Source organism: Equus caballus, chromosome 16 (genome assembly GCF_041296265.1).
Source record: "Equus caballus isolate H_3958 breed thoroughbred chromosome 16, TB-T2T, whole genome shotgun sequence".
NCBI classification, from domain to species: domain Eukaryota; kingdom Metazoa; phylum Chordata; class Mammalia; order Perissodactyla; family Equidae; genus Equus; species Equus caballus.
The window spans coordinates 42,817,527-42,835,777 of record NC_091699.1 but is presented as its reverse complement, the minus strand read 5'-3'; the positions used below and the strand labels follow the sequence as shown (position 1 = coordinate 42,835,777).

The 18,251-nt window shown below is 40.3% G+C and overlaps 1 protein-coding gene across 12 annotated transcripts in view; it reads right to left on the bottom strand.

Moving 5' to 3' along the window:
• Positions 1 to 233: 233 nt before the first annotated feature.
• The window catches only part of ARHGEF3 (Rho guanine nucleotide exchange factor 3), a 284,680-nt gene continuing 266,662 nt past the window's right edge, over positions 234 to 18,251 (bottom strand). For all 12 annotated transcript variants that reach the window (XM_070237342.1, XM_070237338.1, XM_023620236.2 and 9 more), the window contains 4 exons: positions 14,084 to 14,341; positions 7,795 to 7,965; positions 4,311 to 4,497; positions 234 to 2,454 (listed from right to left, as the gene is read on the bottom strand). In XM_070237342.1, the coding sequence (XP_070093443.1) occupies positions 2,102 to 2,454; positions 4,311 to 4,497; positions 7,795 to 7,965; positions 14,084 to 14,341 (969 nt within the window). In that variant the 3' untranslated portion in view covers positions 234 to 2,101. The remainder of the gene's footprint in view (positions 2,455 to 4,310; positions 4,498 to 7,794; positions 7,966 to 14,083; positions 14,342 to 18,251) is intronic.

The window sequence follows — 18,251 nt, the reverse complement described above, 5'->3', positions numbered from 1 at the left end:
TTCAAGATACAGTTGTTGAAAATGAATAAGCAAGTGAGTAGAGAGCGCTCAACAGACCGTAGAAATATGAGTGCTGGTAAAGCTTTGAAAGATCAAATCAAAGCATTCATTTCAATCTGCACCCTTTTTTAAAGTTTATAGTTGGCTACAACAAAGAAAAATTTCAGAAAGAACCTCCCAGGAAGATAGTTGAAATTTGACATTTGTACGGCAAATACTGTACACAAAGAAGATGACATTTTAATGTAATTTATTTGAAATGCTTCCAGAAAAGTTTAAGGCCATTATACAAAAACATTCATTTCATCAAAACATTCATTGCCTTTCTTCCCATAGGCCAACATTTGTCAGACCTCTTTTCTCAACACACTGGCCAAAGTGGCCAATGGCTTCTGAAAAGAATGCTTCATTCTTTTCTCCACTATCAAACAACTTTTCTCAGCTTTTCTCTGCTTCTATCGGCAGCAGGTTCATTCACTCCCTAAATCAGCAACAACTTGAGAAACTAAGCAGTTTTAAATAAACTTGTAATAGAAAAAAAATTCACCATGTTTAAAATCTATAAATACAGAAATATGTTTTACAGGGTAAAATTGACCACAATATTTTTTTGCTTTTGAAAAATAAGTAATATACCTTGGTTTTATATTGATAAATCTTGTCACACAGCTTCTTTGAATGTACATGATAGATGTACATAATAAAATGACAACACAGTATTTACTGCTTTCGTTCCCGTAAACTTGAAAGACACAGAAGATTTCAAACAAAATTTGTTGGCAATAATTTAGAATCATTACTACTAGTGCTGGTGTGGGTATAATTTTGCACAGGTCATCCTTAATGTTTACACTTGCAGGGAGCTTTTCTGTGTATTCAGTTAACATTTTTTAAGGTCTGTGACCCACCCCGCACTGTAAATCAAGGCTGGACAAAGAGGTTACTAGTTTGGCTAACTGATCCTAATTAATCACAGAGTTAATTAAATTGGCCTCTGGAGAATGTAATTATGATTCTGACCATAGCACAGAGCCAGAGACAGCGAACTGATGACCCAAAAGCAGATCAGGAAAACCCAAGCTCTGGCCTTTCCCAGAAGGGCACCGGATCTTGCTTTTTCTTTTAATGTTTCCCACATAAGGTCACGATGAAGCACTTCCAAATTCTTCTTCTCACCTGTTTCTGTAAACAGTCACTGCCTCTGTCGCCATCCCTCTTCCTCATCTCTTTATTCATGCTCTAAAGTATGAGCAAGCCTGGGCAGATGAAACCAAATGAAGATGGCCTTCTGGTTATCCTGCCAGGTTTTCCAGGCCCTTGGAGTTCTATTCTGATGTTTTAGGCTAGAAATGGCTCTCTAAGGCAAGCCAGCAACCATGACCAAGACCCTCTGGTGCCATGCGCATTTCAGTTCAAGATTCAGAGCTCACAGCTGCTTTTGTGCTGGTCCTTTTAAGGTCAGACTCTATTTCATGTCCTAATAGATTATTGCATCAAATTTGCACTGTATGACATTGCAAAGTCAAGAAAGGACTTCTTCTTTTGCAAAATTAAGCCTCCACAATCCCCAGGGATGTTTTCATGCTTTCTGGCTGGATAACATTGAACCAAGTTCACTGCAAGGACTGATCTTTCCTGATTTCCTTTCAAATTCCATCAGGATACATGAGTGACTTCCTCAGGCCCTGTTTGCAAGGCCTCCCCACATTCCACGTCTTCAGCTACCAGGTCAAAGAGCTGGAAAAGCACTTGAGAAACACAGAGGGACTCTTGAAGCAATCTACATGTAACAGTAGTTTAGAGATTCTTTTTCTTTCTATTTTTTAAAATCCAGCAGGACAACTGAAAGTAACTTGTTCAAGTACCTCTCCATCTATCCAGACACTTGTGAAATACAATACAGGATAACGGTAGCCACAGATTCCAGCTTACACAGGCAGATTGGCAGTTACAGTACTAGGGACGAAGGTACAGATACAACAGACTGGGTCAACATGGTCACAAAAATATTAAAAAGTGCTTCTCCAAACCGTTCCATGGGTGGAATGCAAATACTGTACAGGTAAGACACAGGGCTAATTCCAGGAAGTACATACTTCTGTCAGACATTGCTTTCAACGTGCCTGCTGTTCCCACAAGAAGAGTCTGTCTGTTCCATGCGCTCACAGTCGAGGCTGACCTCACTCGTGTCCATACTACAGTCTGACTCACTGTCCGATTGGTCCATCTGCTCAAGTTTTGTTTCTCCCTCTGGCTCCCTGCTCCCAGTGGTGGCATTTAAGAAAGGTTCCTCGGAGTCAAGCACCCCAGCCTGTCCGGCAGCACACAGAACTGTTTCTTTGGCTTGACGAATACAGTTGAGCCACTGCTGTTTGTTGAAGGTGTCATTGGCTTGTAGTGAGTGAGTCTGACTTTGGGATCCATTTTTGAAACTTACTCTGAAGAAATTTTTAACTAGAAATGAAAAACAGATGAAAAAAACATCAATGGACAGATATTTCCCCAGGCCGAAGATAACACGTGTATGTGACACTAACCCCTGGTACCCATGGCAGACATCATTAATTGATTATAAAATGTGCCCACTGATCTGGGACACGGTTCAGTTCTCCCCTGCAGCCACCATCGATCAACAGGAATTGACGCAGGTCTAGCTCTCAGTTGCCCTCAGTTACCCTCAGAAGCTAGCACACGGATATCAGCTCAGAACAACTAAATCTTGTGTTTCGGGGGTCCCCAAAGTACTGGTTACCAAACCTGGCTGCATATTAAAATCCCCTGGGGAGCTTGCTAAAAATATAGATCCTCAGGCCCTACCCTTAGAGATTTAGATTCAACAGGTCTAAGGTGGGCATGATAATTGTAATTTCAGCTGCCCCAAGTTAGAGCTTTTTCAAGTTTAAGAAGCTCTTTGTAACATCAAAACATGCCCACGACCCTCCACACAATAGGACCTTTTCATTTAGCATCCAATGATTGAGAAGATATGTAAAGACACAGAACTATTATAAATTTAATTTTATTTTAAAATTAAATTACATTTTAATTACCTCAACAGCAGCTACATGCATGTAAAAAATGGTAGCACACAATATGGAAGACATTTTATTTAGTTTAATAACAACGTTAACTGGCATTTAATGGGCCCTGTGTGCCACGTGCAATGCTGGTTCACAGAAGCATCTGCATTCAGTCCCCGTGCATGATCCATATAACCAACAGACTGGGAACCACCACTTCACATAAATTCAGGCTCCCCCCTTTCTCTTGGCCAAGTGCCTTAACTCCTTTATGTCTCAGTTTCCTTATTTGTAAAATGAGAGAAACAAAGAGAATCTACTTTATCAGGTTATTATGAGGGATAAATGTGGTAATACATGTAAGGCCTTATACAATGCCTGGCACATAGTCAGTACTCAAGAAATGTAAGTTACTACTACTACTAGTAGGGTGGGGGGACTGGTGAGTAGGTAAGAGGCAGTACATATTAACTACTTTGACAATATGATGCCAAGGTTAACTCAACAGGTTCAAATGTTACTTTCTCAAAGAAGACTTCCCCGACCATTTCATCTAAAACAGACCTCTTACTGCTCTCTCTCCCTACCCGCTTACTGAGTTTTAATTTTCTTAAGAGCACCCAGAATATTTATTTGCTTCTCATCTTTCTCCTCCATCACAATGTAAGCTCCACAGGGGAAAGGAATTTAACTGTTTGGTTCACCAGTACATTCTAGTGCCTAGAACAGTGCTTGACACATAGAAGACACTCAATAGACATTGCTATTTTAGCTTCCGTTGGTTAATTCCTTACTTTGTTAAGTCTCAATTTAGAGAAGCCCATTCCAGTAATTACAGACGAGTCCTCAACTCAGTCGACCATTCTTATGTCTCTTTAGAGATGTCTGCCAGCCCAACTACAAAAGCCACAGTTACACAACTGGTATCCACAGAGGGCCTATCTGGGATTAACCATTCTTTTATCCAACGGAAGGAGACAGAGAAAGAAAGCCTAAGGAACATCAGTTATGTGCAGACAGGTTCACTTGCAGTATCTTACTCAATCCTTCTAACAACCTTATGAAGTAGGTACACATGCATCTCCACGTTGCAGATGGGAAACTGGGGCTCACAGAGGTTAAACAATGTTACACAGTCAGTAAGTGATGAGACAGTATAAGTGATGAGACAGCATTGGAATGTAGTTTGACTCCAAGGCCATGGCTCTCCTCTTTTCATCATCCAGCCTCTCCCTCCAAACCACCACAACCACAGACATTCAACAAGTCAAAATGGACTGTCATCCATACTTCTCTCATTATTGCTGAAAGCCCCACGCAGGGAGCCGCCCAGCCTCACTTCTCCATCCTGCAGGTCTTCCAGCAGGAGGTCCTTCACGGGTATCGGCTGCCGGTACAATTGGTAACAGAGCTGCTCGTTGTGGGTGACGGCTCGAGTGATCACAAGCACTTCTTGGAACAGGAAAACATGCAGTTTCTGGAAGAAAAGAATTCACAGGATTTCCCTAAGCAACAATCTAATGTGTAGTTGATTAGTGGACCTCTGTGGATAAGACGTCCCCAGGTACCAGGTTCACACTGGATTATGAACTTCTAGGCTCAAATCTACCTCCAGGAGAACAGACGTTGGGGATCAGAGGCATTTCCAGATGCATCCATCGCCTTTCCTATAGGAGTGTCTCCCTAGGGCCCTACCGGAGAAGGCTTTTCTGCCTACAGACAGCTGCAGCCAGGGCTGCCAGCTCCAGGGGCACTATACACATCGCAATTCACAACCTGTGCAGACACACAGCCTCCAGCTCCCATAAGAAAAAATGAGAAACCTCAAAGAATGAAAGGGGTAATGAAGGGAAAAAAGTTAGTACCCCCCTGGTTTTGGTTTATTATATACCATTTATTATATACCAAACATAATTCTAAGAGATCAAAATGAACAATAGTCTATAAAGAATGAGACTGGTATATCAGAGCCTAATATTAATCTTTGCTTCCTAAACCCATAAAACATTGTTCCTTCAACCACAGAGTTGATTATCAGCTTCATCAAGGCACTCTGACTCACAACACTGCCCATTCCTGAGGAAACCAGACCATGTTGCCGTAACCACAAAGAAAGGGGATCAAAGAAGTTGTCCTTCTCAGTTAAGTTCCTCAGAACCTTGATTCTCTGAAGAGGTCGTGCTTAAAAGGCTGATGACTGATGTGTGTGTTGTGGGCAAAAAGAAAATCTCAAAAATAAAGAGTTGTCTCAAACCACATCGTGAAAGCAGTTTTGCTGGGTGGAGCTGGGGTAAATTGGCTCCACTCAATTCCAAGTGCTAGGCTCTTCTCATAGTCTGGAAATGCTTAGGAACAGAAGTGAAAAGATCCACAACTTTGCAGCTGGGTTCTGGTTTTCCAGTGGAAATATTTGGGAATATCAACCCAGGGATCTCAAAGAGGAGACCAGAAGAGTAGGGGTTGAAACTCACTTTAGAATCTTGATTTGGGGCAGGAGAAGCACATTTAGCATTATCAGATAATTTTATATTTGGGAGAAAAAAGACTTGTGGGTCACTCACTCCTACCCTGCCACAGACACACGCACACACACCCCCCCCACCCCCCGCAAAGCTGAAGAAACTAAAGCTCAACCAAATGTCGGCTGGTGATGATGATGATTCTGTATTGATGGTGGAGGTGGTGGGGGTTTGAAAATTAAAAAAACGGAGTAAAGTACAAAATAACCAAGTTAAGGGTTTTTTTTTTTTTGTGGTGAGGAGATGGTAGAAAGAATGTGTTAAGACTTGTTTTGGGGGTAGGGGAGAGAAGGGGTTAGTCATTGTTTTACATACTAAAAATAATCAGACATTTTTATACTATTTCTACTTCAATCAATCCTCTAGCTAAGGCAGGCAGTTTGAACTCAGATTGTCTGGGCAACCTTTAAAAAATATCCCTTATTTATGAATATTCACTGAGAATTCCTCTTTTTAGCCTCAGCTCCTTTTTCCCCTCAAACTATTGAGCTTTTTTCCTGACGAAGGACTTTGTTCATAATGACTTCTACAATTCTACTGGGAAAAAAGAAAATTAAGCAAATTCCCTACCTCAACTACTATCTTTGTTCTCAAAAATCTATCTGCTGCAACACGAGCTAGAGCTCATCTTTATGCCCTAGGCACACCCACCAGAGAGTGTCAGTCCTTGACTGATCGACAGAAAGAGGACAGGCCCTCATCCCATGGAGCGATGCATCTTCCCGACTATTTCCCACAGGGCTTCCAAAAAAGAATGTTCAAGGAGCCAGAGCAACAGACATTAGAAGTGCACCAGTGCTTTCCAAAAATCAGCAAGAAGCAGAATCCAGCTTTCTAGCAATTGTAACTCCCTGGTCAAACAGAACCACTTCTTCAAGCAGGGCCTGCAACAGGTCTCATTACCTCTGTTGCACCATCAGCTGGTTGGATGCACAGCAGCACTGATAATGGGTGCTGTGACACGTACTCAATGATTTCAAGTAACATTTCTAAGCCTGCTCATAAATGCCACTTCACAAATCCAGGTCAAAAGGGTGTTCCTTGAATCATCAAAGCTTAGTTAAGAACTCTTCAATCTAGTTTTGGTCTTCATTCTAAGGGTTGACTAGATATTGAAGATGAAATACAATCAAAGTGGAGACTCTTTCTCAACATTGAATTTAAATATACATTTTTAATTTTAATTATGTACATATAATTAATTTTAAGTATATTTATATATTTTTATATATAATATATGAAAAGTATAATATAATATGCATATTAGCATTAATTTTACTGGCTACACATAAAACTAGCTTGGTAAGTTGGATGAATTTTGAACCCTCATATAATTCAAATCCATCCTTCCTTTATATAAGCATGCATTCATTCATTTATTCACTCACTCATTTACTTAACATTACTGGGTGCCTGGTATGTGCCATGTCCCCATAATAGATGCTGGGCACTGACAAGGCATGGTCTCTTCCCTAAAAGAACCTGGTACAATGGAAGATACAGAGAGATGGAGAATGACAACCCACTGTAGGAAGCTCTCCAGGGGAGCTTTGTCCAAGTTGCTATGATAGGAGAGAAGGAACAATTTCAACATCCACAGGAATAAAAGCCAGGAAATGGGGTACTACAGGTCGGAGCTAGATTTACAGCCAACGACGGGTAAGTTATTATTTAAAAAAAAACAAAAACTAGTCTTAAAATGTCTTAAAACTAGTCTGTACATAGGTGCCAATCCATAAGAAAGAAAAAGAGTTTCTCATAAAGCTAAATGCATTCAATTTAAGAGCTGTTTTTCTGAAATTATGGACTTTTACTATCCTATTAAAATCAACTGTTATTTTCTGATATCAAAGTGGGAGGAGATGTTAACTGTTCTGTATTTGGTTTTGAAGGTCATGATCAAACAAAATAAAAAGTTGGCAACTCTACATTGGGTTCCAAAACTCTTGCGGAATATGTACTGGTCATAAAATTTAAAAACATATATTAAAAAGTATATATAAATTATAAACATACATTTATATTATATATTACTTATATACAAATTATAACTATATAATAAATATACATAAAATGTATATAGCTATCCACATATATATGAGATCCTATGATATAAAAGCCTCTGGAGAAACAATTTTCCTCTAAAGAACGTGACCTCGGATAGCGAAGGCACAGTAACAGGAGGCTCAGCATCAAGTGGAGGGAGCACTTGCGGAGGCCCAAGATGAGAGCACTGAAGAAGATTAACCACTCACCGCGCCCCGGTTGTTCTTCAGTTCGCCATGACAACAGAGCACTTTCGAGCTGTCGATCAGAGAGTCTTTCTGGCCTTCTTCCAAGTAAAGAAGTCGTTCTTTATAATAGCGGCATTCAGATTCTCCAGTCTTGGTGTTGATTTCTGCCACAATTCCCTGAATGATGTTTATCTATAGAAACAAAGAAGAAAGAATGCGGAAAGTAAGCAAATCATCCACACCAACAACTCCCAGGGGCTCAGCCTAGAAGGTCACTATGATACACTTGGATCCACTTCTCAGATTCTATTATCTAAGTTGTTGCTTCGGGAAAAGGGAAAAATAAATAAATGCTTTTAATGTAGTGCATCTATCTATTTACCTGTCTATATAAATGCACATGTAAATAAACATATACACATATATTTATTTGTACACATATACACATATTTGTATTATATATAAAACTAATGTTGATGCATAATCTTATCTGAGAGGAAGAGATATAAGGCCCAGCTTTCAATGTGCAGGACTCATAACGACTGTTGCACATTTCCTAAAACATGTTCACAATGTTAAAAACGTAGGCATATAAAAAATCTGGCCAAGGAGAGAAAACAAAGCCGAATGTAGTAGCCCAGAAAAGGAATCATCTTTGGGACTTGAAACCCAGTTTCAAGGTCTCTCTACATGCGCCCACCTACAAACAATATTTGCAAATTGGGTGTGAATAAATGGTTTGGATATCTTTTCAGTGACAAAACATGAATGGTTTATAAAGGGCAGAGAACTAGGAATGGAAAGAAAAGACACCAGGAGTAAAGATGGGGACAGTCTGTCTAGATACATTCATGTTCACGCCTATAGCACATGTGAATAAGTTAGGGGCAGAGGGATTTCAAAGCAATGGTGGATGCAATCTTGTTACTACAAAATGAAGCTAAATAAAACAAGAGTATAGCACTGAGGCATGATCAGTAGGCACTTATTCTGATGTGGTGTTGTTCTAGCACGTGGATAATACTTCTAAAAGTCAGAAAATACTAGAAAACAAAGGAAAAAGAAATTAGTTGAGTAAAAACTCAACGACACCAATCAAAGACAAAGTAATGACTTCCTCAGCAAGGTCTCTGTTCTCCAATAGTGAAAAGATCAACAATCTCATCTTTCTTGTGGCGGTATTAATGGAAAAGAACATAACAGATGAGAAACGTTAATAAGGCCTCCTTCTGGTCACATTTACTTGATGGTAAAACAAAAAAACAAACCAATCTCCGAAAAGCAAGATTTTTAAAAGAGGACTTCACTCAGCAAAAAGCTACCAGATCTTGTAATGTGTTAACTTGGTGGTGAATTCTAAGATTGGTAAGAGATTGTATTTCACATGCTAGTGAAATGATACCTTCTGCCTTCTGGATGAAAATTTCTACCTAGTTATAGCTTAGGTGCTTCCATGCACGCTGACAGATCTTATAGCTCTGAGCTGAAGTCTAGTAACTGTATCCTTTGGACAGGTTCATAATCATTAAACTTTTGTAGCTATAAGAGTTTCAAAGATCATTTATTCTTTTCTCTATTTCTCAAATTTTGGTGGTAGCACTAGTTCGATAATTAAAAAAATAACACGTTAGTTTAAAAAATACAGGTTCTTTTAGTCTTTTTGGCCTTTGATGTCAACCTAATATTAAACATAAGTCCTGTGAATTAATCTTTTATTAACACAAAATAAGTAATAAAACGAACATTTTGGGATACAAACTTTCTCTTTCTTTTTTCCCCCTCTTGGTTTACAAAGATGACTGACTACTTACTGTTACTTTCAAAAATAAACAAGAAAGAAATTTCTCCAAATATACTAAAACTAGATCTTATCCTTCAAATTAATTCAACTAATGGTTGTTGAGCATCTGTTCAGTGTTAAACTAGGTGGTGGCACTCAAAGAAATGAGAAGGGTCCCTGCCCTCAGGATACAGGTACATGGGAGGTATCAGAGCAATTGTTGCATATCTACCCTAGCCTTTAAGCTTACTACAATTTTTTTTTTTTTTTGGTGAGGAAGATTATCGCTGAGCTAACATCTGTGCCAATCTTCCTCTATTTTGTATGTGGGAGGCAGTCACAGCATGGATTGATGAGCAGTGTTTGGGTCCATGGCCAGGATCTGAACCTGTGAACTCCAGGCTGCTGAAGTGGAACGTGCGAACTTAATCACTACGCAACCGGACCAGCCCCCTTACCACATTTTTAATATGTAGTAGAATCATACTTTCTCTTTGCTTTTAAAGTTCTTAGTGTTAACTGCTGTGGCTCATCCTATCAGATACGTATTACTAGATATACCTGGGCAGCTGGTATTAACCAGCACTTGAGTCAATTTTCTGAGTTTGATGCAGCTATCCAGGAAACCAGAAAGAAGATGTACTACAGGCATAAAGATGTGTTCATTTCCTAATTTAACTCAGGAACTGAACAGCTGGCATATCACATGAAGATTAATGAACTCAAACTCCACAGTGGTTCCTTAGGCACCTATGACTACTTTCAAATTCTGCTTCTTTCTCCAGTGTTTGAAAAAATATAAAGAGACAAAACAATGGAAACAATCAGTGTTATTCCATATTCTATGTGTACATTCATAACAGTAACTCTGGGTCTCCTTTCATTTATTAAAAAAAACTATTTTGTATTTATATCCACCTGTACACTATGAGCATCTAATCTGTCTGCACCGGTTCCTGAGAGGAATTTATTTTGCAGAATTGCAGCAAGGAATAAAATTACATATAGCAGATTGCCAAAAGCAAACAGTTGTGCATTTAAATTAAATTTATCATTGCATCTCTCAGCAGGGTTCAAACTGAAGGGAAGGGACTGGTAAAGGGAGATGATGCAAGATACCTAGCAACAGAACAGGAATTAAGCCCACACATGCTGGAACCGTCATCTCAAAGTGAAATGTGAAAGCCCTGTCTGTCTAGTCCCTTGTGTGGTAACATCATCTACTCGTGGGCTCCTGACATGAACCAAGAATAGCAGCCTTCACTGCTGTTGCAGCAAAAGCAGGACTGTTCTCACTGATTGCAGTGAATTTTTTTTTTAAAGAAGTTGGGGAACATTGGTGGGCGGAGGGAAGAGATGGTCTGTAGGATCATTTTCTGGCTGAAACAATCTTCAGAACCTAAAACATTAAAAAACCAGATCTCTGGAATATCTGAATATCCAAAGTTCTTCTGTGTGTGTGTGTGTGTGTGTGTGTGTGTGTGTAAGGAAGACTGGCTCTGAGCTAACATGTGTTGCCAATCTTCCTTTTTCTTTTTTTCTTCCTAAAGCCCCCGTACTTAGTTGTATACCCTAGTTGTAAGTCCTTCTAGTTCTTCTCTGTGGGATGCTGCCACAGCATGGCTTGATGAGTGGTGTGTAGGTCCGTGCCCAGGATCTGAACTGGCGAATCCCAGGCCACCTAAGCAGAGCATGCAACCTTAACTGCTATGCCACCAGGCCAGCCCCCAAAGTCCTACTTTAAAAAGTTCTCTTTGGGGGATAATTTGCATCAACCCTCCAAAACACTATTATGAAATTCTGATAAAGATGCGGTAGTTTATGCATTGCATTAAAAGCAAGACTGTTCTTTAGATCTAATCATAGAACTGAATGCTTGGTATAAAAGCAATTTACTTAGAGTTCTCCAATATTTCCCTTTTCTTTGAGGGGAAATTTATTAAGGAAACATATAAGTCAAGCTACATTGTTACTGTGAGTTTTATGTTTATGAAACATTCACAATGCACCCAAGAGCACAGGGCCAAATATATCTGCTCATCTGGGGTAATGAATGCCACAACGATTTTGAAAAGAAGGAAAAAAAGTATTGCTGTTCCTGCATTGTGTAAATGGGCAGATTTGCTTTGAGGACATTTTCAGCTGCAGGTATACCATGCTTCATGCACAAATCTGCCTAAGTAAGTAGATACAGATTCAGCTTTTCAAAATGGCATCACACTTTATGCACTAGAGAAACTGGTGCATCCTTTCATATTGCAAACAATTATATTATCTGTCTGTTCTTAAATTCAAACTTTAGCTTACTGGGTATTTTTTTAAACATAGCGTTATTCTTTCATGCTGCGTATCAAAAAGAAGAAATTTTACAGTAAAACTCAGAGCAGGCTCATATGCTTCAAAAAAGTAATTATTTAGACTAGCTCGAGCTCCTTGTTGTTTTCATTTCTGCAGACCACACACTCGCTAGGATGAAATAAGGAGAGGAGTAACTCTACTGCACTCTTCCCAGTAATAAAAACAGACATGATGAAGTGAGATGGGCCTCATCCCTGGTGCCTACGTCCACCATCCATGCTGGGCTGGGGGCCTGGTCAATGTGTGTTGGGCCTGCCAGACACATCAAACACTTCATGAATCAGGAAAGAGTCTTCCTTATTCTTCTCTGTGTCTACACAGAGGCACCTGGCCCAGCTCTGCACCAGTGAGGCCTCTCCACAAAGTCTGGTGACCAGACAGCTTTCTCCTATTCCAGTGGCAACAGGGGCTCAGTGAAGTGGCCTGGCTTTCAGCTCCACGGTGTAGGATCATAAAGAAGTGGAAAAGGAACAGGATTTGCAGTCTACACTGATAGGGTTCAGACATCAACTCCATCACTTGCTGGCTCTGGACCCGGGCGAGTTATTTAAGCCCTCCAAGCCTCATCTGGAAAATGGTCCTAACAAGAACAGCTCTCTCATAGTTTATTATGAGGATTAAATGAGATACACAACCTATAAGGCAATTACATAAAGGTGTTTTACTAGGTATTCAAGAAATGTCAGCAAGTATTATTATTGTTGTTATTCCTACTTATTATTATTAAACCCCTCTCTGGGAGGAATAGGCAGTTTGCTCAGTAGGTTCAAGGCTTCTGATTTTCAAATCCCCTATGCATATCCTCTTTCTATTATTGTCCCAGATCCGGTTAGGGAATGAGCCCTTTGAACTGGTCACTTAGCCTCCATCCCCACTTCCACCTCCCTGGCAACTTTCCATGATTTCACACCTGGACCACTACAGCATCCTCCCAACTTGCCTCACTGTCCCTTGTCTTTTCCTCCTCTGTCCTTGTTCTAAAGACAAGGAGAGCAACACGTCCAAGGTTATACTATTTGTCAGTGATGGAGCTGGGATTTGAACCCTGAATCCCAGCCACTTAGAAACAAAAAAAAAAAAAAAGAAAAGAAAATGCAACAAAGGGAAAGTGTCTCAAATTGACATTTAAAACCCTCTCTAACTAGATATGAACCCCTATCCCCCTGCTGCTTCCTCAGAGTATCCTCAATCCCAGGCAGACTGATCCATGGTATTCCACAGGCATGACCTGTTCTGTCATTTCTTCACACCTTTGCTCAGGCCATTCGCTCCCCATGGTCTGTATCCTCCTTTGCCCTGCCCCAAAGAGTACCAGAATCAGGTGCCAGCCCGGTAGCATAGCGGTTAAGTGTGCATGTTCCACTTTGGCGGCCCAGGGTTCGCCGGTTCAGATCCTGGGTGCGGACATGGCACCGCTAGGCAAGCCATGCTGTGGTAGGCGTCCCACATACAAAGTAGAGGAAGATGGGCACGGATGCTAGCTCAGGGCCAGTCTTCCTCAGCAAAGAGGAGGATTGGCAGCAAATGTTAGCTCAGGGCTAATCTTCCTCAAAAAGAAAAAAAAAAAAGAGTACCGCAATCAGAACTAAGCTCTCTGAGCAGAATGCTCACAGTTTGCAATAGTCTCATAATAAGGAGCCCATTTTTCCTGGCCTTCTATTGCTGCTAGGGAGGAATCCATATTCCCCCATAATTAATAAACATTTGATGGTGAGCAGGAGGTTTGACTAGGCCCCCCACTGCAAGCGGGGGCCAAGGAAAGCTGGATCTTAAATGTATGTTGACTTCACTAATGGGCCTTGGGGCTAAGGTAAAAGGCAACTCCCATTTGCTAACTAAACAAAGATACTCAATTTAAAATCTCCACAGATATCTTAACCCTCACAGCAACTGTAATAGATTACAGAGGCACCTATACAGAATCAAGAAATTTTAGAATCAAAGGGACCTTAGAGTGCATTTCATGTAAACACTGCATTTTATAGGTTAGGAAACTAAGGCAGAGAGAGAAGTGATCTGCAAAATCAAAACATGGTTAATGGCGGAGCCAAGCCTGGAACCAAGATTCCTGAGACCCGGGTACCCAGGGACCCTTCATTCACCCATTTACCTGGTCCTCTAGCCATTACAGGGAAAATAACAAAGGAAAAGAGAAAAAACAGACAAACTTACAGCTTCTTCCAGGTGCTGCTGATCTGGATTATCATTTGGTGTGTGCCTCAAGATTTCTCGAAGAAGCAGAGGGTATTTCACCAGACGACTTCTTGGAATATCAAGGAAATTCCAGAGATCTAGTTTGCGGCTAAAGGGGGATTCTAAACATCGCTGGAGGAAATCCTGGACCCGGTGATCTTGTTTCTTGTGGTCCAGCAGAGCTTTGGCAGCTACTTGATTGCTACAGTAGCTGTCGTAGGAGCTGAGACAAGGTAGCTAAGAAAGGAACATCAAAAGAGGGTTGCAGTGTTAAAATAATTGAAGCTACAAGCTATCATCACTCATTGGGACTGAACAAACACCTAACTGGTCTCCAGGCCTGGCCAGCATTCCTTCATCTGCATGGCTGGAGGAGACAGACCAGTGGAATCTTCAAATCGACAGGCAATGGATAGTTGTTTTAGGCTCTGGCTTCTTGCACAAAGTAATTTTCTTAGTTGCACATTTACTTTCTTGATTGTTAAGACCCTGTCATAATTTGTCTGCATTTCCTGCCCATCTAAGCTAGAAACAAAAGAACTGGAATTATTGCTTATGCACATAGTGCAGAATTTTCCTAAACTTCCAAATATATCTGGTGAGGGGAAAGCATCCTATTTTTTTAAAAATAGCATTTCTTGGGGGGAAGGTGAAAGGGAGTGAGGGGCACATATGTATGCTGACAGATGGAAACCACACTTTTGGTGGTGATTACGATGCAGTCTATAGAGAAACTGAAATACGATGATGTACACCTAAAATTTACACGATGTTATAAAACCACTGTGACCTCAATAAAATAATTTTTTTAAAAACAATTTCTTTTAAATTATTCATAAGAAACTCATCTAGAAGCCTTAATGGCACAAAAAGAAAGCAAGGAGTCAGACTCCACAGCCCAGTCCTTTGCGTGGCCTGGTTGCAAGCACCTCTATTTTAGTTTTAAGTTACCTGATTCCAAGGTGGACCAATTATAAAGAACCCCAAGAAGTTAAATAAAAGTAAAATTAGTAAAAAATTAGATGCAGGAAGCATTTAGAAAAATCTCTTAAATTAGTTCTGACAGGGCAGGAATGATTCTTGGCTACACCTAATAGTTAACATCGCAATACCATTCAAAGAACAATTTAAGCTTAAAGACTTGGGAAAACTTCAGGTCCACTATCTTCCTTTCAGTGAAATACTAATTTCCCTGACATGTCCCATTAGTCACATGATGCAAACACGGAGTCAGAGACTCTGTGACAGGGCTGCTCATCTCCCTCTGCCACTCCTCCCTTTGAGTGGCACCCAAGACCATGCTTCCTAATGTACGGGCTGTCAACTTCCAGAAAGTTACGGGAGGCAACAAAATGCAGCCAATGGCCTCACTGTGTCTGCTTCTCTTTCCTGGACTAGGAAGTCACATTCCCCACGACACGTGCCCTGTGGAGGGCTTCAGCTCAAGGCAGTGGCAAGAGGTCTTTCATTTCTGTATCCACTGGGCCTACTTTACGGCAGACATTCAAAGTCTGTGTTCTGAATGAACAAATAAATGAATGTTTAATGGGTTACCAGATCAAGTAATATTTGATAGTTTGGGAACACAGCTTAAAAATAAATTGTGGCAGTATCTGAACAATGGGTCAAAGTATAAATATTCTGCGGCTTCTTTTAGACCTTTTATTGAAATTATTTTCTCAGTGACTCAAAAGATACCAAGGAAGTAATGTTTAAAAAGTTCATTGCTGAGTTTAACATTCCTTGGAAATGTCTACTTTCCTTATGTGTTATTAAAAACCTCTCTTTGTGTTAAAGAAGAGCTGCAGAAATTATTTCCAACCATGTATTTGAAGGTAACAATAATTGGTACTCACACACACACACACACTCTTTCACACATATACTCCCTCCCCCACCAAGATGTGGTACTGTGGCTTGTAATTTAAATTTTCAGAGTTAATTAAAAAGAGCCTCAGGCTCTCTTAATTTCCTTTCCACTTCCTCGCCTTTTAAGAAGATCTGGAAATGCCCAATGTTTTCATTATGGAGAAACAAATCAGCAGTAACCATAGGATGTAAACTCGCGAGGAACCCCAACCACACTGCTGCTAGCTGTCCAACGGGCCATTACTCTCTCTGATCCTGCCGCCCCCACTGCCATGGCAACCAAATCTGGCTCTGGTCCTGTGTTCACACTAGACTGTGTGCTCATTTCCTGGGCTTGACCTGAAAGACTATCTGGTTCAGCCCACTGGCTAGAAAAGGCCACAAGTGATCTATAACTAGATAGAGAATGAAGAAAGTATACATCCTGGTTCCCAAATACATATACACTCACTTATATAAAATATGAAAGGTGGTAATGCAGTGGTTAAGAGGACAGATCCTGGAACAAGTGAGAATAACGTTCAAAGCCTAACTCGGACAGTTAGTAGTCAGGCGACCCTTCTGAACCTCAGTTTCCCCACTTACAGAATGCATATACTAATGTCCTCCTGCCCTTTAATGAGATAAGGCAGATACAAAGTGTAGCACAGAGCTTGGCTCTTGGTTGAGAATCCGTAAGTACAAGCTATTATTATTAATTATCCCTAGAATATTTTTACTGACGAAATTGCGGTTTAGAGAAGCAAAACTACTTGCTCAGCTGGAGACAAACCCAGTTGGAAGCATGTTCTTCCTCTACTCTTCCCTCCAAAGCTCGGAACTACTCACCATCTCTTTAAATAGACTATCAAGAATTTATAAGGGAAACTCACTTTTTTTAAAGAAATTCTTTCTATCTCCCTAACATTGTGAAAAGTGACATCTATTTTTTTGCTTCCATGTACCCGGCCTCTCTCTTTGGAATTAAAATTTAATTAGAACCGAAATGAACATGAGAACTTGCTGCCTTGGAGAACTTATAAATTATTTTATTACTGAGAAAACGTTAGCGTGAAGAGAAGTCACTTAGGAAGCTGTTTCTTTACGACGGGGAGGCATATGAGAGCAGGCCGACCCGTCAGGGAGACACATCCTCAGTAACCCGGGTGGTTCTCTGGAAAAAACCCACCACTCTATTCAAGGTCTTCAAAGTAAAAGTAATTGATTCATTCTCAGGTCAAAAGGACTGACCAGGGCTATCCTACTTGGGAGGCTCACTTGTTTAAAAGGGTTTTCTTTCACTTTTTTTTCCTTTGGGGGGAAATAAATCAATTTTTCATGGGTCGAATGGGCTCTGACTTTTCTCATTCAAAGTCCACTAAGATGTTTATTTTGTTCTGTTAAAAAGACCAGAACTCAAACAGATGTACCCCTTGGTTTACAGTTCCCACTCGCACGGACACATCTGCAGTTAAAAGAGGGAAAACATTTAACAGCTCATCGGGCCTGATAAATAAGGGCCGTTTCTCATGAGGTCTGGTAACAATGGACCAGTTGTTTCGTTTTAGGCTGCTCTTCAAGCTGCAAGACTCCATTTGATGCCTGAAGGGTCCGGATAGCAGTGACCTGCATGGTCACGCTTCCTTTGGGTATGCATAGAAAAGAACTGTAAAAACTAACCCCAGATCAAACCAATTTCCTAATAAAAGTGACATTTATTTCAGAAAAAATGAATAATGAGGCAAATGCGTTCATTTTTGCTTCTGGCATGAACTGACAATTTGTATATGATGTCTAAGGAAACCACATATCTTTATATTGCCATCTCACCAAAAACAGAGCAGTCATCATGCTAATTCTGGAGTTGCAGCCTCACTCCCATCAAAGCAGTCCACGCACTGAGCAAGTTTAAGAAACACTTGAGGCAGACTCTCTCTTCTCATTATACCTTCTCTGTCTCCAGCTGGCTGGCTCTCCTTAGAGAAATTTCTTTGTAGGCTAAAGAAGTTAAAACATCTACCACGGCTCATAATAAAATGAAAGTCAAAAATATAAGATGAATATCTCTCCTGAAATATTCAGGCACATTTTCTAAATTATTCATCTTAGAACATTACTTGCCTTTCAGATGTCCTTGGGATATTTCAGCCTCAGGGCTAAAATTGACTCCTGAACTAAAGCTAAGTCATGAAACCCTCAAAGTTTCTTGATCAAGGCAGCAACTGAGAAGCATAAGTTAAGGGATCAACTAAAAAACAGGAACTGGAAGCTTTAGGAAGGTTAAAATACAAATGTAACT